The sequence below is a fragment of the Trematomus bernacchii genome, unplaced genomic scaffold (genome assembly GCF_902827165.1).
Source record: "Trematomus bernacchii unplaced genomic scaffold, fTreBer1.1, whole genome shotgun sequence".
NCBI classification, from domain to species: Eukaryota; Metazoa; Chordata; class Actinopteri; order Perciformes; family Nototheniidae; genus Trematomus; species Trematomus bernacchii.
This window is the reverse complement of record NW_022988043.1, coordinates 15,718,991-15,735,441: the sequence shown is the minus strand read 5'-3', so window position 1 is coordinate 15,735,441 and position 16,451 is coordinate 15,718,991. Positions and strand designations below refer to the sequence as shown.

The following is a 16,451-nucleotide window of genomic DNA, read 5'->3' as shown; positions in this document are numbered from 1 at the left end:
AGAGCTGCACATCTCCAGTGGCCAACTTCTGGATTTGAGAAATAACTCTGGGGATAAGCCTGAAAAAGCAGTTAATTGCTTTAAACCAATGGCGGTGAATCAATCCTTTGATATTTTTGGACTCCTTTTATGATTAGAGCAGGAGGGAGGAGAGAGTCAAATGTGAGAGAAATGGAGAAGCAAAAGAAGACAAAACAACCCGACAATGACTCAGGCAGCGGTCGCTAGATATCAGGAGGTGAGGATATGAGGGGAGGGGAGGGTGACTATTCTCTGCTATGAAGTCTGGAGCAGTGCACTCTGGGAATCAGTACCGGGCACAAGAGGCCTCAGCCTGGGCAGAAAGGTTCTGATCACTCAGTGAGAAGTGTACTGAATAGACCTGCCTCTTATTTTGGTTTCCATTTCAGTCTCAGCGGTTGGTGTGTGTGTGTGTGTGTGTGTGTGTGTGTGTGTGTGTGTGTGTGTGTGTGTGTGTGTGTGTGTGTGTGTGTGTGTGTGTGTGTGTGTGTGTGTGTGTGTGTGTGTGTGTGTGTGTGTGTGTGTGTGTGTGTGTGTGTGTGCACAGACAACAGCAATAGTCTGTTTTGGTCATGTCTCACCCACTTTACTGGACAAGACAAGCTGTTCCTGTTTCCAGCATTTATGCTAACTGAGCTAAGTTATGCTAACCGGCTGCGTGCTGGAGGTTCATACCTACACAACAAACATTTATGAGTAGTATCAATCTTCTTAACCAACTATTGGCAAGAAACCAAAGATTTCAAACAATGTCAATCTATTCCTATCGAATCATATTTCGATATTCTGCTTGGGAGTTGGCAAAAAGCAAAATGTATGCAAATGTTGCTCTGTGTCTGCAATTGTTGGCTAACATGTTAGCCTTTACAAGATTTTAAGGTCAGTGTTTTATTATAGTTTTTTGGTTGCCCTCAAGTTGCCATCTATTAAGTGATACAACTTTACTAGTCAAACTTTTTGTAGTGAAAAGTATGCCACATTCCTCATTTCACAACAACATGAAATATAGTTTCTACTTAGTTCTTTTTAATAACTTAAAAAATCCAAGAAATGTATAAAGCTGTATAATAATTTTGTGGCACATTTGTGTTGTATAATTTAGAGTTTTATCTATTTTTGCTTTGTATGTTTGTTTGTTTTTATGTGTGTGTGTGTGTGTGTGTGTGTGTGTGTGTGTGTGTGTGTGTGTGTGTGTGTGTGTGTGTGTGTGTGTGTGTGTGTGTGTGTGTGTGTGTGTGTGTGTTCCTATCTTCCTAGTGAAAGTGTTTTCATGTAGAGAGATTGTTTTGGATGTTTTATTTTCTTGTAAGTTAAGTAAAGATTCACATTGGCTGTAGCGTGACTCTGCCTTCAGATAGAATTTGGGAAGTTAAGAAGTTCAGGATAGAGATATTTATATAAATAAAGTTAAATACGATAATAAATAAGATAAATGAATAAGAGTAAGGATCAGAAAAAGAATAAGAGAGGATTTTAGAGGTGAGGGTTTAAGTTACTTAGGAACTAAGGAATGAATGCAGGCCTTATAAGCATGGAAAGACAAGCATTAGAATGATTGTGCTTTATTGCACACTGAAAAACTGAAACATGGCCTTTAAATAAATGTTTTATGTCAACAGGTTGCCCACAATTGTATAAGGTTAGTTGAAAGCAATAATATTAAGTTGAACCTATTATTATATTATTTAAGAGTAATATTATCGCTTTCAACTAACCCAATACAGTTATGTGAAATCTGTTTACATAATACATTTATTGAAGTTAACGTTTCAAAAATGTTTCAGTGTAACTTAACACATGTCTCAGAGTCATGTTCTTGTCTTTTACACCTTCCGTCCATACATGGTCTTAGAGACTCTTCTTTATAATACGACACCCTTTGAGGAACCTGTTTGCTTTCACATGCTTGCCTGTAAAGTTTGGTTTGTTTATTGTATTTGATATGGAAACCACAGTAGCATTCTGTTGTAAGCTATATGTATGCACAAGTTCATGATGCACTTTTGATTCTACTACAACTCTTAAATGAGATCATTTACGTCCAACATCAGGAGGTAACCAGTGATGGGTTAAATACTTTTAGTGACACTGTACTGTGTAACAGGGACATTATTGAACATTTTGTAAATAGAAATTCAACAAAAAATGTGCAAAAGAACATCATCTAGTTTAAGATTATATTCTGACTACATTACCACTTCATAATGAAAAATGAATTTTGTGCATAATTAGAGAATGGAGTAGTGGTGCACTCCGATGGCTAACATTAGTATTACAACAACAAACACTATAGCCAAAAGAAAAAATGTACCTTTCAAAAGTGAGAAATAACTTAGTACATTGACTCAATTACAGTCCTACATATTTGAAGTACTTGTACTTTACTTTAGTATTTCCATTTCATGCTACTTTATACTGCTACTACAACTTGTACTGTAAGCAAATATTGTACTTTTAACTCACTACATTTAGTTGCCAAGATGAATTACTTTGCAGGTTAATTTCTTTGATGAAATGTACTTTTATGGATAAAGAAACATGGCAGTATAAAAAGCCATTAAAGTTAGCAGAAAGCAGAAATATAAAATATATATTATTTTGAAAGTGGCATCTGCATTGAGAGTACTTTTAGGTTTGGTACTATAAGTATACTTTGATGCTAATTATTTTGTAATTTAACTTTTAAAGTAACATTTTGAATGCCAGACTTCTTCTTGTCAGAGGGTATTATTACTTAACCTTCAGTCAAATATATGAATACTTGTGTAAATCTAGAACTCACAGTCTGAGGGAGATTGGCCTGTCTCCTGTGCTCCTGAAGACTCTGTGTCCTCCCCTACGTCCCGCAGCAGAGAGGACACACTGCTGCTGCCCACAGTGGGGGGGGTGACGGCTGAGAGGGAGGCGGCACTCATGAAGGGAGACTTCCTGTGTGAGTGGAGGCGAGCCGAGGAGCTGCGAGGGCACCGGGGAGGAGCTCTGCAAGGCTTTTAGAGAGGAAAAGAGAAGGAGTTTAATAAAATAGTAGTGTACATTAACAAAGGACAGCATGGTTTTAGTTTATCACCTAAAGCACAAGTAGACCAACCCCTGTTTATAGTGGTCACAACAGAGTTCAGACTTTTAACCCATAGAGGTCAGTACAACAAAGCTTATCTGCCATACAAGATAACAGTAGTGTATGTTATAGTATTTAGCGATGAGGTTCAGTAATGTATATTTCTGGTGTACCCACTTTATCTCATCCTGCTTCATTTTAACAGCTGAGTTGTTTTCAAAGTGTGAAAAAAACATATTTGCAATGCAAATGCAATCTAGCCAGGGCCTCAATAACGCTTTTATTATTATTTAAAGGGCCCATGTCATGCTTTTCCGGTTATTACCCGTCCCCTTGTGTGTTATGAAGGTTTTTATGCATGTAAACGGTCTGCAGAGTCACAAACCCTCAAAGTACACCCTGTAGCGAGTAAAACTCTAACACAGAAAATACCTCCCCAAAACGCCTCGTTGGAGATACGTCATTGTCCATTTGATTCTTCCATTTCGTTCCGAGTACGGCATGATGTCAACCCGTACCCGGAACGAAATGGACCAATCCGTGGAGCCGTTACGTTACGTCCGCGGAGCCGTTACGTTAAGCCACCGCTGATTGGTCCAAATTGACCAATCCACGGACTTCCTCACACACACATCTGTGTGCAGGGAGCAGGCAGCTCAGCTGATTTCTCCTCCCTGGCTGCAGGCTGATAACAGACAGTTGGGATCGCGGCGAAATTCTCTCTGCAGACCCATTCTCTCTGCAGACCCATTCTCTCTGCAGACCCATTCTCTCTGCAGACCCATTCTCACAGCGTTTATCAACCTTTTTCTTACTCAATATCAAGCCACACTTATTGTTTTTACTTCGGCTGTGAGTTTGTGTGTGCTCAGGATGAGTTTGGCTGTGTTTCGCTGTGTATTCTAAACAAGGAAACAACACCTCCACGGAGCTCAGCGCGATTCACAACGTCCTGACCAATCAGAGCACTGTGCTCACAGGGAGGGTGGGGGCTGGAGCTATTGGAGCTACAACGAGCCGTTAAAGGCAGAGAGTGAAATTCAATGAATACACATACTATACAGAGATGCTGTATGAGAAACCAATGTGAGTTTGGAAAAATGCACAATATAAATCTATTCTAGTAGACCTCAACAATGGAATTATGATCAGTGGAAATGGCCATGACATGGGCCCTTTAAATTACAAGGATGTCACTGTATACATTTACTGATGAATGGGAAATGATGTACATCACTGACCTTTGACTATATAATGCTAATGCTGGTAGATAATATTGAATGTATGATAACATTGAAAATGTTCTTTGACAAATTGATATTATAGTTTATTCTTTTTTTATATATTATTCACAATATTGGAAGATTCCTTAGTACATTTCCTCTTAAATTGAGTTCAATATTTGATATGGTAACATGAAGGTGACTCAATATTAGTGTCTTTATATAAAGATACTTTGCCTCTTTCTAACTTTTAAAATGACAACTAATGTTATCTGAATAAGTTCAAGGTGATCACCAGTCTAACACATTTCTAGTCCTCTCATTGGTTTATTCAGAGAGCTCCTTTGTGTATTTATATGCAAGATCCACGTTGCTGCTCAATAAATATTTTGTCAGTAAGCAATATTGTGTGGACGTTTCTTTCATCGTTTACTAGGTTATTTGTTCCCTACACTTCACAGGTTGCCTTTTCAAACCACCTATGAAAATGGTCACTTTCAGTCACAGGTTAGACACAGTATAGCTATAGTTTTGTAGGCATGTATCACCATGGCTAGCACATAACGTTCTCACACAACACCTCTGTAGGAGCTTTAGCCTAATTCTGAAGCCACTGTGATGTTTTAACTCCCAGGGATGACTTGGCTGACGCGCTTTACTGTGTTAATACGATACTGGTTGTGTTGTTGTTTTAATGATGAATCGGTAGGCTTGTATTCAGGTGCGGAATAATACAATCCATTTACTGTATTGTTGTTGTGCATAATAAAGTCAATTTCCATTAATTACCGTAACAAAAAATGATATGCGGTATTCACACTTGCGGTACTGCGGTCAAAAACCATTTGCCCTTCTGGGGTCAGACACACCCAATCCTGTGACAACACACACCTTAATACCTGTGCCATAGGGAATAGTACAGCGACAACCTATGGCACACACAGTGAATCACACACAATTCCAAAAATCTCAACCCAAACCTGAACTTGCATTAAAATGGCTCTTACAACCTCTACTGTCTTTCATTCTCATCCTCGAGGCTACTGGTAATAATTGCCACTTTTCTCCATGTGTGAAAGGTCAGCACAGAATGGAGACCCTTGGTATCAGTTTTGAGAGGCTGATCAAAACGTGCCGGTAACAACTGATGGTTGTTTTGCTTCTAATATTTTCACCATGCTAGAAATATCTCAGTGCGATGTCTAGCCATTAGTGTTTGGCCGGCTATTTTGAGAAAAAGTAAAGCAATCGTGTAACAAAAGCTGAGAAATTGTGAAATGTTTATTTGTTAGTAAATTATAATTTGATTTCCTCAAAGCCCCAAGCTATATCTTCAATTTATGTTGGCTCCTTGTGCAGTCATCTGATTCTCATAAGAAAAATGCAAACGCACACATTCACACACAGACAGGCTGACAGGCGGAGGCTTGGCACACACCCATAGGTAGACCCATCTCTCAACTGAGGACGACATATAAGCAACAGAAAGGAGCCTGAAATGCCCCCCCCCCCCCCCCCCACTCCACTCCACTCCTCTCCCCTATGCCCTTCCCTCTCTCCCGCCTGTCTGTCAGAGAAGACCCAGGCCTTAAGTGTGTGTGACGCTCCCTTCAGCCTAATTATCAGGGTGGAGGGGAGGACAATACTTCAGCTCTCCCAATGTCCTCTGCCGCCACACACTGCCCTTCCTTAAGGATAAAGTGTGTGTGCATTTTTGAGTCAGTGGATGTAAGCATGCATGTTTGACTGCTTAAGTCAATGTTCCTGTGCAACATGATTTAAGGTTTAGTCTACAAAGTAGTGTAGTGCTGAGGCATGCAGGGTATATACACCCGACTTGTGTGTGTGTGTGTGTGTGTGTGTGTGTGTGTGTGTGTGTGTGTGTGTGTGTGTGCACAGTGCTGTATTTCAAACTCCAACATTCTGTTGATTCATGGTCATCCTGAACAATGGGAAAAGGTATACTGTCCACTGCTAAAAGTATGTGAACATACATGCATTCCACCAATATGTGATTGCTGTACATGTTATTCCATTACCAAAGGTGGGAACCATTTGACCATAAATTAATATGGGTATTGTGTTTGAAATGATTTATTCATTTCTATATTTTTTCAAATATTGACACATTTAATTTTTTTTATTGATTTGTATCATATTTTATTTATTTACATAATCATTTATATACATTTGTCTCTATATATATTTTTTTCAAATATGTACTTTCATTTATCTTAAGTGTTACTTGCTGCAAGGAAGTATATCAATGTTTATCAAAAATAAGGGGGCGGGCTTAAGGCTCTGATTGGTGAATTAATAGTGTTGTGTTTTACACAAATGATTAATAAATATACAAAATTCTAAATTCGCAAGTATATATATATATATAGATATATATATATATATATATATATATATAGATGCATAAACCAATAGTAATTTAATTTGTATCAGTTCATTTACATTTCTGAATATTTTTTTGATGTTAATAATAAAACAAATATTTAGATATTCATTATTATTTGTAGCATTTCATTAGTTATGTATGTGTACTGTACATTTAGCTTTGGTCCTTAAACCAGGCTTTTGTAATGTAAATACAATTTAATCCGACATTTAAAATAAATGATTATTATGACAATAATAAAATGAAGTGATATAAAAAAAAATAGTAAACAAGAGTGTTATACCTTGGAGGAAACAAACTGCTCCCATTTGTTCTCAATGGCTCTTTCTTTTTTCAGCATCTTTATCGTGGTTCTGCCTCGGCCAGGGTCTCTGTGAATTGAAAATAATTGCCGGTGTGAAACATTCATCACTCCGCTGACCTTCTGCGACTCACCACTAGTCGAAAGCAGCCTTCCAGGCAGAGACAGCTCCAGAGTCGCTCGGGCCATTATCAAAATCATAATTCATCTTATTCTAAAAACTGTGCAGTGTTTTAGATTGATGCCCAAGATCAGAGCCGTCTGCCTGGTGGGAAGCCCAGCAGTGTCGCAACCTTGTGATAATGTTTCATTTCAACCTCTCCTTGTCTTCCTGTACAGTAATACCTCAGCTGCATCATTTGGCCCATAAAGCTTAAGACTTTCTGGGAAATTGGATTTGAAGCTGAGTGAAGGCCCTGGAGGGTAACATGACGCCGTTTGGGTGCAAAACAAAACCTCTCTTTGTAGCTCTTTTATTCCCTTTCCTTCCGCTTTTCTTCTTCTTTTTCATTTTCCCATCAATTATTCAAGCTTTACAGTAGTGTGCAATAATATTCCTTTACTACATTCTACAAGGAGCTATTGAGACCAAGCAGTCGCTTTTAACATTTATGAATTAATCTATTCTCCTAGTCCTGCTCTCCTCTGACACTAGAGAGAGGCCATAAAGATCATAAAAGGATACAAAAAAAAGAATCAAAAGACGGAAATTTGGAATAAAACGCCACTGAGGAATTAAAACGGACTACAGATGCAATTTAACAGCAATAGCGAGGGTAAAACATCCGCGTTTGAGCACCAAACGGCTGCTGCTTCTGCACTTTTTCTCCATTTCCTCACCCTCAACACCCTGTGGTGGGTCAATATCACAGGAGCTGAGACCTGGAGGGTGGGGACGAAGATGGAAGAATGCAATCTCCTCGCTAAGCCTGGACCCCCTACGGAGATTTGGACTTTATATTTCATCCAGCACTGTCAGCTCGCTCCTGGCCTGCAGCTCCGGATCAGCAGCCCTTCATCCCCGGCTCTACAGTATAGATGCTACGTCTCTTCAGGTGGCTCGTTTAAAAAAACAGCACAGTCCTGACAGGAGTTGCTCATTGGTCAGCGTCGCAATGAGCCGATCGCTGATGATGTCATTCATGATGCTGTGTTTTAGCCTCTGTATTGAAATTGCAGGCAGTGTAATCACTACGAAGATGTGAATGACATTTCATGTATTATGTATTGATGACGGTCCCTGACTTTTGTGTCTCCATCATATTCAAAACAATATTCAGGAAAAAAATCACATCAGATGTACTGTTGTGGCAGTATCAATAAATCATGCATCTACATATATATTAAAGGTCACCTATTATGCAAAATCCACTTTTTCATGTCTTCTATACATCAACATGTGTCCCCTCTGTGTAAAGAGATTCTGAACGTTTCAGGAACAAAGATTCTCTCTCTTTTTGGCCTGATCCATTTATATAAAAACCTGTCTGAAAATGAGCTGATCAGATTTTGGCCACTTTATGATGTCATAATGTTTTTTTGGCTTGTGTAACCATTAGTCAATCACCAACCAAGGTACCACCCCCCCCACCTTATCACCTGAATCTCCTCCTAGAGCACTATTGTGATCTTTTTAACCACATATCTCTCAGAGGGGCGTGGGGAGTGGCTCCTTATTTTCATCCAAAGTAACAGACAGAGAATCAGCACTTTTGAAACAGAGCTGAAACAGAGGGGTTTATGGGATGCTACAATGATCTGTTTGGTGTTTTGAGGCAAACACTTCAGAGACATATGTCCGAGACCTATAATATATTGATGAAAAAGAGTATAATAGGAGACCTTTAATGCCAAACAAGTTCAATTTTGTTAGGAAAAATTAGTTTATACGTTTCAAACAGGTGGGTGTAATGAGGTGTATTTCCAAGATTACAAAATTGTCCTCCGGAAGCTAAAAAAGGAAACTTCTTGTTCATGTATTTACAGTGTGTGGGTGTTGAGAATCTTTGACAAAAGGATTACTAACCCGGGGTCCCAGCAGGCGGTGAGGGGGCCCACTCTGCCAGAGCGATCCAGAGTCAGGGCCTCCAGGAGCCAACTGAGACAGCAGAGCTGGCGGTAGATCAGCTTACTGCAGCAGCACACACAGACAGGAGCTTCAACGTCTATCAGAGGTTTGTTTGTCCAAAAGTACCCATATGCTTTTGTATTAGAGTAATTCAATATACAGCAAGCAAAAACATATTCTTTATAACAAATTGTCAAATTCATATTTCCACGACTTATATAATAACACATTCCATTTGTATTCAGGCCAAATATATTCAATATATTTGTATTTCTTTGTTTCAAATATGCATTTCAATAAACATCCTGTTTTACAGAACAACTGAAGCTATTTGAAAAATGACATGAATAGTTCATTTGGAGGTAGGGTTGGGGAGAGATAAAGGGGGGGGGGGGGGTATGATATAAAGGTCCAGCCACCAGGGCGCCCTCAACCTAATTTTCACTAAACTATAACCTGACCCAGTAGACTGACTTTAAAGAAATGCTTTCGGTTTCATGGCAAAGAATAACGCAGCGTCCACACGGCGGCGTGCGTTGAAGCTTGCCGGCGGGCGTGTCTGAAACTCGACCAACAACCAATCACATGAATCTCCCGCCCCGGACACACAAGCACGCGGTTTGATTGGCTAGAGCTTGTACTGGCATATGATTTGATTGGCTGACGCTTCCGTCGAAGCTTCAAAAGTTGGACATTGCTCTACTTTTGAAGCGAAGCGACGGAACCACAATGCAGTTCGGCAAAGCGTGACGTCACCCCATTCAAAGTTGGGCAGAAGCGTTGAAGCTTCAACACACGCCGCCGTGTGGACGGGCCGTAAGTTCTTGGTCTTGTTATATTCATGCTGTATGTAAAAATAAATGTTTGAACTATGAACAAAACACATCCAAGTCCAGAAATAAAAAAAGACTAACTTTTAGAAGACAAAGGTCAACTTGTAGAATGTGAATTGTAAAGCTTCATAGCTAATAAATAACATAGGTACTTCGTGAATGTTTTACAGCATATTCCACTATTTTAGGAGAGTGGGACACATGATGCTGGCTTGGATCACAATAAGAACACATAAGGAGAGGTTATAATGAAGCATGATAGCTCAGTGTGTTTTTAAGGAACAGAGCTTCATGTTGTAGTTGACCCAAGCTTGCAACTCACAAGCAAATGGTTTAACAACTGTAACACTTTTTCTGAATGATGAAAAATGATTTTAAAATAATAAAAAAAATATTGCTGACTGCTTTTGTCTTGTGACACAAATGCATTTGATATTTTATTTTCTGGCAAAAAGGCCAATGCTCCACACTCATAGCATTTCAAATGTACTCCTGGGCAGAGTGCTTTGCTGAAGAGCACCTTAGCAGAAATTCTTGTTTTAGTGTCATACAAAATTAAAACAAAGAATGAAGATGTTATTTTGTACACAATGTCTAAATTATGTTCTAGAATGTGCAGCTTATTCAGGTTCAAGTGTTTCATAAAATACATTTAGGGGGCCCTATTATGCTTTTAGGTTTATCTCTTTCCTCTAGTGTGTTATATATGTTTTTGTGCATGTAAATGTTCTGCAAAGGCTAAAATCCCAAATCTCCCTCCAGAGAGAGTTTCTCTCCCACATCCGTTGTATTCCTTTGTTTACTTCCGTAACATTGTGACATTACTACGCAACACCTGCCGTTCTATTGGCTAACGTTCCAACTCATTGTACATGATAGGCTAAGGGGCGGGACATTTCTAAGCAGTTGAGCAATCACAATAGAGTCGGCCAGCTAACCAATCAGAGCAGACTGGGCTCTGGTTTCAGACAGAGGGTGAAAAGAGGTGCTGCAGCACAGGCAGTATGAGAAAAATAAAGACCTTTTTGAACATTAAAGCATGTAAAAAAAAAGTCACAGTAAAGGTACAACATACAAATATGAACCTGGAAATGAGTAGAATATGGCCCCTTTAATCAGGATTAATTGGATTTTAGTGGATTCATGTTTAATGGAATGGATTGCACTGTAGGAGAGCAATAGAGCAATTCTCCTGCACTTTATATTTCATAGCTGCTACATTGTACTGCCATGTGGTAAATGCTATGCTGCTCATGCTCTTTCTGCATATCATGTATTTATTTTAGGGCTGTCAAGTTAACGCGTTAATAACGCGTTAACGCAAAAAAAAATTAACGCCACTAATTATTTAAACGCGATTAACGCATGTGTATTTTTTGTCCTCGGCCGCCGTAGTTTCAGAGCGCATCGAGTGTAAAATACCATCGACAAGCTGATGCTGACAGCCTCGCTCCTGCCGCCCGCTTGTGGCAGACCACACTTCCACGCTCACCGGCAGGCCCGGACTGGCCATCGGGAGGACCGGGAGGGAGTGTGTATGTGTGGCGCGACTCGCGCGAGCGAGGCACACCTTACGTGTTGTTGTTGTTAGCATCTGGTGCTAGCTAGCTGCGCTAACGGATTTAAGGAGCTGTTTCAATGACATTTCGCCGACAACTGCGCCGAGCACTTGACTTTATGCAGGTAGCCAGACAGTGGGACATTGTACGAAAAGTCAGCACACTCAGCACGGATCGTACGCGCAACATGATTGCAGCGTCCAGGCAGCTCCCATTCGAGCATATATGCCTTGAGCTGCACATAGCTCCAACGATTCATAACAGTGTCTCCACACACACACACACACACACACACACACACACACACACACACACACACACACACACACACACACACACACACACACACACACACACACACACACACACACACACACACACACACACACACACACACACACACACACACACACACACACACACACACACACACACACACACACACACACACACACACACACACACACACACACACACACACACACCACACACACACACACACACACACACACACACACACACACCACACACACACACACACACACACACACACACAGTATTATTGTATGAAAGAGGTTCCAGGTTGAATTGAGGCGAATATTTGTAATGTTCAGAGGTTGTTGTGTTTAATATTCATGAGAATATTTGTAATTGTTCAAATGATAATAAACAAACATATAAAGCATATTTGTCCACTCATATGTTGATAAGAGTATTAAAAACTTGAAAGATATCCCTCTAAGGTACATTTAGAACAGATAAAAAATGTGCGATTAATTTGCGATTAATCGCGATTAACTATGGACAATCATGCGATTAATCGCGATTAAATATTTTAATCGACTGACAGCCCTAATTTATTTTGCTATGTATATAAATGTCATGTTCTTAAATGTTGTATGTGAGGGACTACGGATGGAAACTAGCTCAAAGCTAAAATCTGGCATGTTTACGTTTTTAAAGCATTATTTGTTTTAAATGTTCATCAATGTGCACTGTCCCTCGTCAAATAAACGATTAAATGAAAAATGAAATGAGATGGCGGCGGGCAGTTCGGGCGCAGTGGCAGCGGTCTATCTATGTATGGTTGTTCTGAATCTCGGGCCTCTGTTTGGCTACACCACTCATCTTGCCCCCTTGGTAAAACAACACGCGGGGGATACATCATTATTTGCACCAGCAACATGGCTGAATATTGCAATATCAAGCACTTCGGCCATGGTCGGCATGTCATCTACAGTACATTCATCTGGCACTCCTGGCAGACTCTCTCCAACACAAAAAAGGGACACAAACGAAAAAAAGAAGAATATTGGGATATTGGCTATGCTGTGTCTCTTGCTCTCGGGAGATATCCACCCGTGTCCGGGTCCCGGCGTCGTTTCCATCGACCTGACAGCTGACGGCCCGGCCGCTGAGCTCCACACGCCGCCGGCCGGTTTCCAAAGAGGCTGGCTAGCTGAACAGCTAGCACCACCAGCGGGTCTCTGCGGTCTCGCGCTGACGGCTGCCGACCTAGCAGCAGGACCTCTACCCACACCGTCGGAGGACTGCGGGTCCGCGCCGAAGGCTGGTAGCCGAGTAGCAGAGATCCACACACAACCATCTAACTTCAGAAGAGGCCGGATAGCTCCCACACCATCGGAGAACTGCGGGTCCGCGCTGGGGGCTAGCGGCCTAGCAGCGTAGATTCACGCATCACCGGCTGGCTTCAGACGAGGCAAGCTAGCTGAACAGCTAGCTCTGCCGACGGGTCTCTGTGGTCTCGCACTGACGGCTACTGGCCTAGCAGCAGGATCCATCTCCACACCATCGGAGGACTGGGGGCCGCACCGAGGGCTAAAGGCATAGCAGCGGAGATCCACGCATCACCGGCTGGCTTCAGACGAGGCAAGCTAGCTGAACAGCTAGCTCTGCCGGAGGACTGTGAGTCCGCGCCGATGGCTAGCAGCCTAGCAACAGAGAACCACAAACCAACAGCTAGCTCTGTCTGCTCCACTGTCAACAACTGCACCGAGGTAAAGCCTAGAAATCCGGTATTTAAAAAACACTGTTACACAAAAATGTTTCAAACAGTGAATCAAGCAAAAATAGTGTGGGATCCTCGGTGCAAGCCGAAGGGACTATTCAGTGGACATTTACATTTCCTCAGCATTTGCAATAAACATGAATCGCTAGAACATCTCCTCCTTGAGTCCAATATTGACTGTTTGGGAATATCTGAATCTTGGCTAAAACAGTCGTCACCATCAACTATTGTATCTATGTCAGGATATAATGTGTTTAGGAAGGACAGACTGCAGGGAAAAGGAGGTGTTGCTTTATTAGAGGAATACCATTACTTGTAGGGAGATTGCTCTTCCAGCTAATATTGAGTTTGATTGTGTTGGTGTGGAAATCACACTATCTGAGGAAATGTCCCTCACCATGATTTGCCTGTATCGACAACCCACCGCTAAGGTGGATTTCTATGATCAGGTAAAACTCATGCTGAATTCCTGTGACTCCAACAAAGGGCTAATCATTTTAGGAGACTTTAACATAAACTGGAATGACAAACAAAATAGAAAGAACTTAAAACGGATCACGGATAAACACAACTTAATACAACTAATGGATCAACCGACTAGAATAACCAAAACCTCTAAGACTATGATAGATTTATTATTTACTAACAAAGCTGACAGAATAGTTAAAACCTACAACTTCCTGACTGGTCTTTCTGACCATAATCTTATTCTTTTTACCAGGAAACTCACCAAAAAAAGGTTGATGGCCACACCTAAAACCCCTGCCTTGGGTTCTCGCTTCATCCCCAAAAACCTGCAACAACGTTTTATGGATGCAGTGAAAATGATTGATTGGGGGGGACACTCTGTCCTCTGAAGACATTGGTGAAAACAGTGATCTGTTTATATCTCAAATGAATGATACAATGTCTTCCTTCTCAAGGAGAGGGTGCCTTAGGGACAGGAAGGAACATCATCTTCCCTGGCTGAATCTACAATGCAGGAATTTAATGAAATCTAGAGACCAACTATTAAAGCAGAGCTTGAAATCCAGACTATCCACTGATAGACATAAATGTACTCATGCTCGTAACAAGGTAACACAAACAATAAGACAGGCCAAAGCTAACTTCTTCATCAATATAATTGAAGGTGCGAAAGGTAACGGTAAAAAAGTTTGGCAAATTTTAAATAAACTATTAGGTAAACATACCAAACAGGAAAATAATGTTTTAGAATAAAAAATCAATGATGCCCTGATAAAAGACCCTGCTGTATTGGCCAGCAGCTCTCTCAATGAGTATTTCTTAACTAGTGCTCTGGACATTACAAAGCTCTTCCCGCCATCTGAGGTCTCACCTAGCCCGACACACCGTGTTTTTGACCTGGAGGAAATCACAGAGGTTGAGGTAAAAAATATAATCTCAGGGTTAAGAGGTTCTAAGGCTAGGGATGCAGATGATTTAGACACCAACTTTATAAAAACACATATCGACGGTCTAATAAAACCAATTACCAGTGGCGAGCCGTCAGGGCCCTCTCGGCGGGCCTAAGATATTCTAAAAAATAATATTTGAAAACATAAAAAAACTAAACATTTTAGTTATATTTTTCATTAGTTTTACCAAAATAACTTGATTTAATTGTATTTAAAATAACATTTCCAAAGAAATAAATCCTTCGAATCTGCCTGTTCAGTTTCTGTTGGAATGTGAAGGGTTAAATGCCGTCTCTGCGAGTTATGTGAAGACGGGAGAGCTTGTTGGTCCCTCTGTACATTCACAGAGGGCCCGCTATAGTAACTCAATGAGAGAGTAATGTCAAATGACAGTACAATTGACCAATCATATCTTCCCTCTAAATGGGTGGGCTTTATTTTCGCGGACTTTATGACAAGTTCCGCCTGCTGTGAAGTTTATGCATGTGTATAAAGTGGTGCCGTGCCGACTTAATTCATTTTTAATTGTGACTTGGCTGTGGGTGCCCTGTCATGATAGGTGTTTATATAAATGGTGTTGTTTTGTGTGGTAGAGGGTCGCTGTCGTTGATGCGTTTTGCACCCCGGGCCGTTGTTTTGATATTCCGCTGAAGTATACGCTGTGACGTAATAACTCTTCTTTTTTTTCGAGGGAAGGGGGCGGGGGTCAGAGGGCCTAGGTATAAAAGTCACGGCTCGCCACTGCCAATTACTATGCTAGTGAATCAATCTATCAGCACGAGGGAAGTCCCATCATCCTGGAAGGTGGCCACAGTGACACCGATCTTTAAATCTGGGGATAAGGCAATGATGTCCAATTATAGACCAATCAGCATCCTCCCCTGTGTCTCTAAGGTAGCTGAGAAATGGGTGTCAAAACTAATCACCAAACATTTAGACAAAGGTTTCGCTCCACTCCACCCAATGCAGTTTGGTTTTCGTGCTCACCACTCCACTGAGACAGCTAACTGTGTCTTTGTGGAAAAGGTTAAATGTATGTTGGACACGAGCCCATATGTAGGTGCTGTCTTCCTTGATCTCAGGAAGGCTTTTGACACTGTTGACCACCAAGTGCTCCTTACAATGCTGACGTATTTCAATTTTTCGGCTGTTTCAATACATTGGTTTAAGTCTTACTTATCGAACAGAAAACACTGTGTTTTGGTCAAGGGTGCCAAATCGCCCTACCTTGTCAACCCTGTTGGGGTTCCACAAGGTTCCATTCTTGGACCATTACTGTTTTCACTGTACATTAATGACTTGCCTAATGTATGTCCTGAGTTGAATGTGCAAATGTATGCCGATGATGCGGTCATCTTTATACACAGGAAGAACACTGAAATGATCTCATCTTGTCTCTCAAAAGCTTTGGACAAGGTTCAACACTGGCTGAACAACATTTGCTTACAGTTAAATGCAAAAAAAAACAGTATGCATGATGTTCAGTAAACGACCAGTCAAAATCGAAGGATCCAATGTGTTTTTAAACGGAGCA

At 40.9% G+C, this 16,451-nt stretch overlaps 1 protein-coding gene across 1 annotated transcript in view; it reads right to left on the bottom strand.

Moving 5' to 3' along the window:
- The window catches only part of LOC117472591 (coiled-coil domain-containing protein 60-like), a 70,864-nt gene that overhangs the window by 34,358 nt on the left and 20,055 nt on the right, over nucleotides 1-16,451 (bottom strand). Inside the window, exons 5-7 of the mRNA XM_034117889.1 lie at nucleotides 9,037-9,141; nucleotides 6,993-7,080; nucleotides 2,804-3,008 (exon numbers count right to left, since the gene is read on the bottom strand). Of these exons, the coding sequence (XP_033973780.1) occupies nucleotides 2,804-3,008; nucleotides 6,993-7,080; nucleotides 9,037-9,141 (398 nt within the window). The remainder of the gene's footprint in view (nucleotides 1-2,803; nucleotides 3,009-6,992; nucleotides 7,081-9,036; nucleotides 9,142-16,451) is intronic.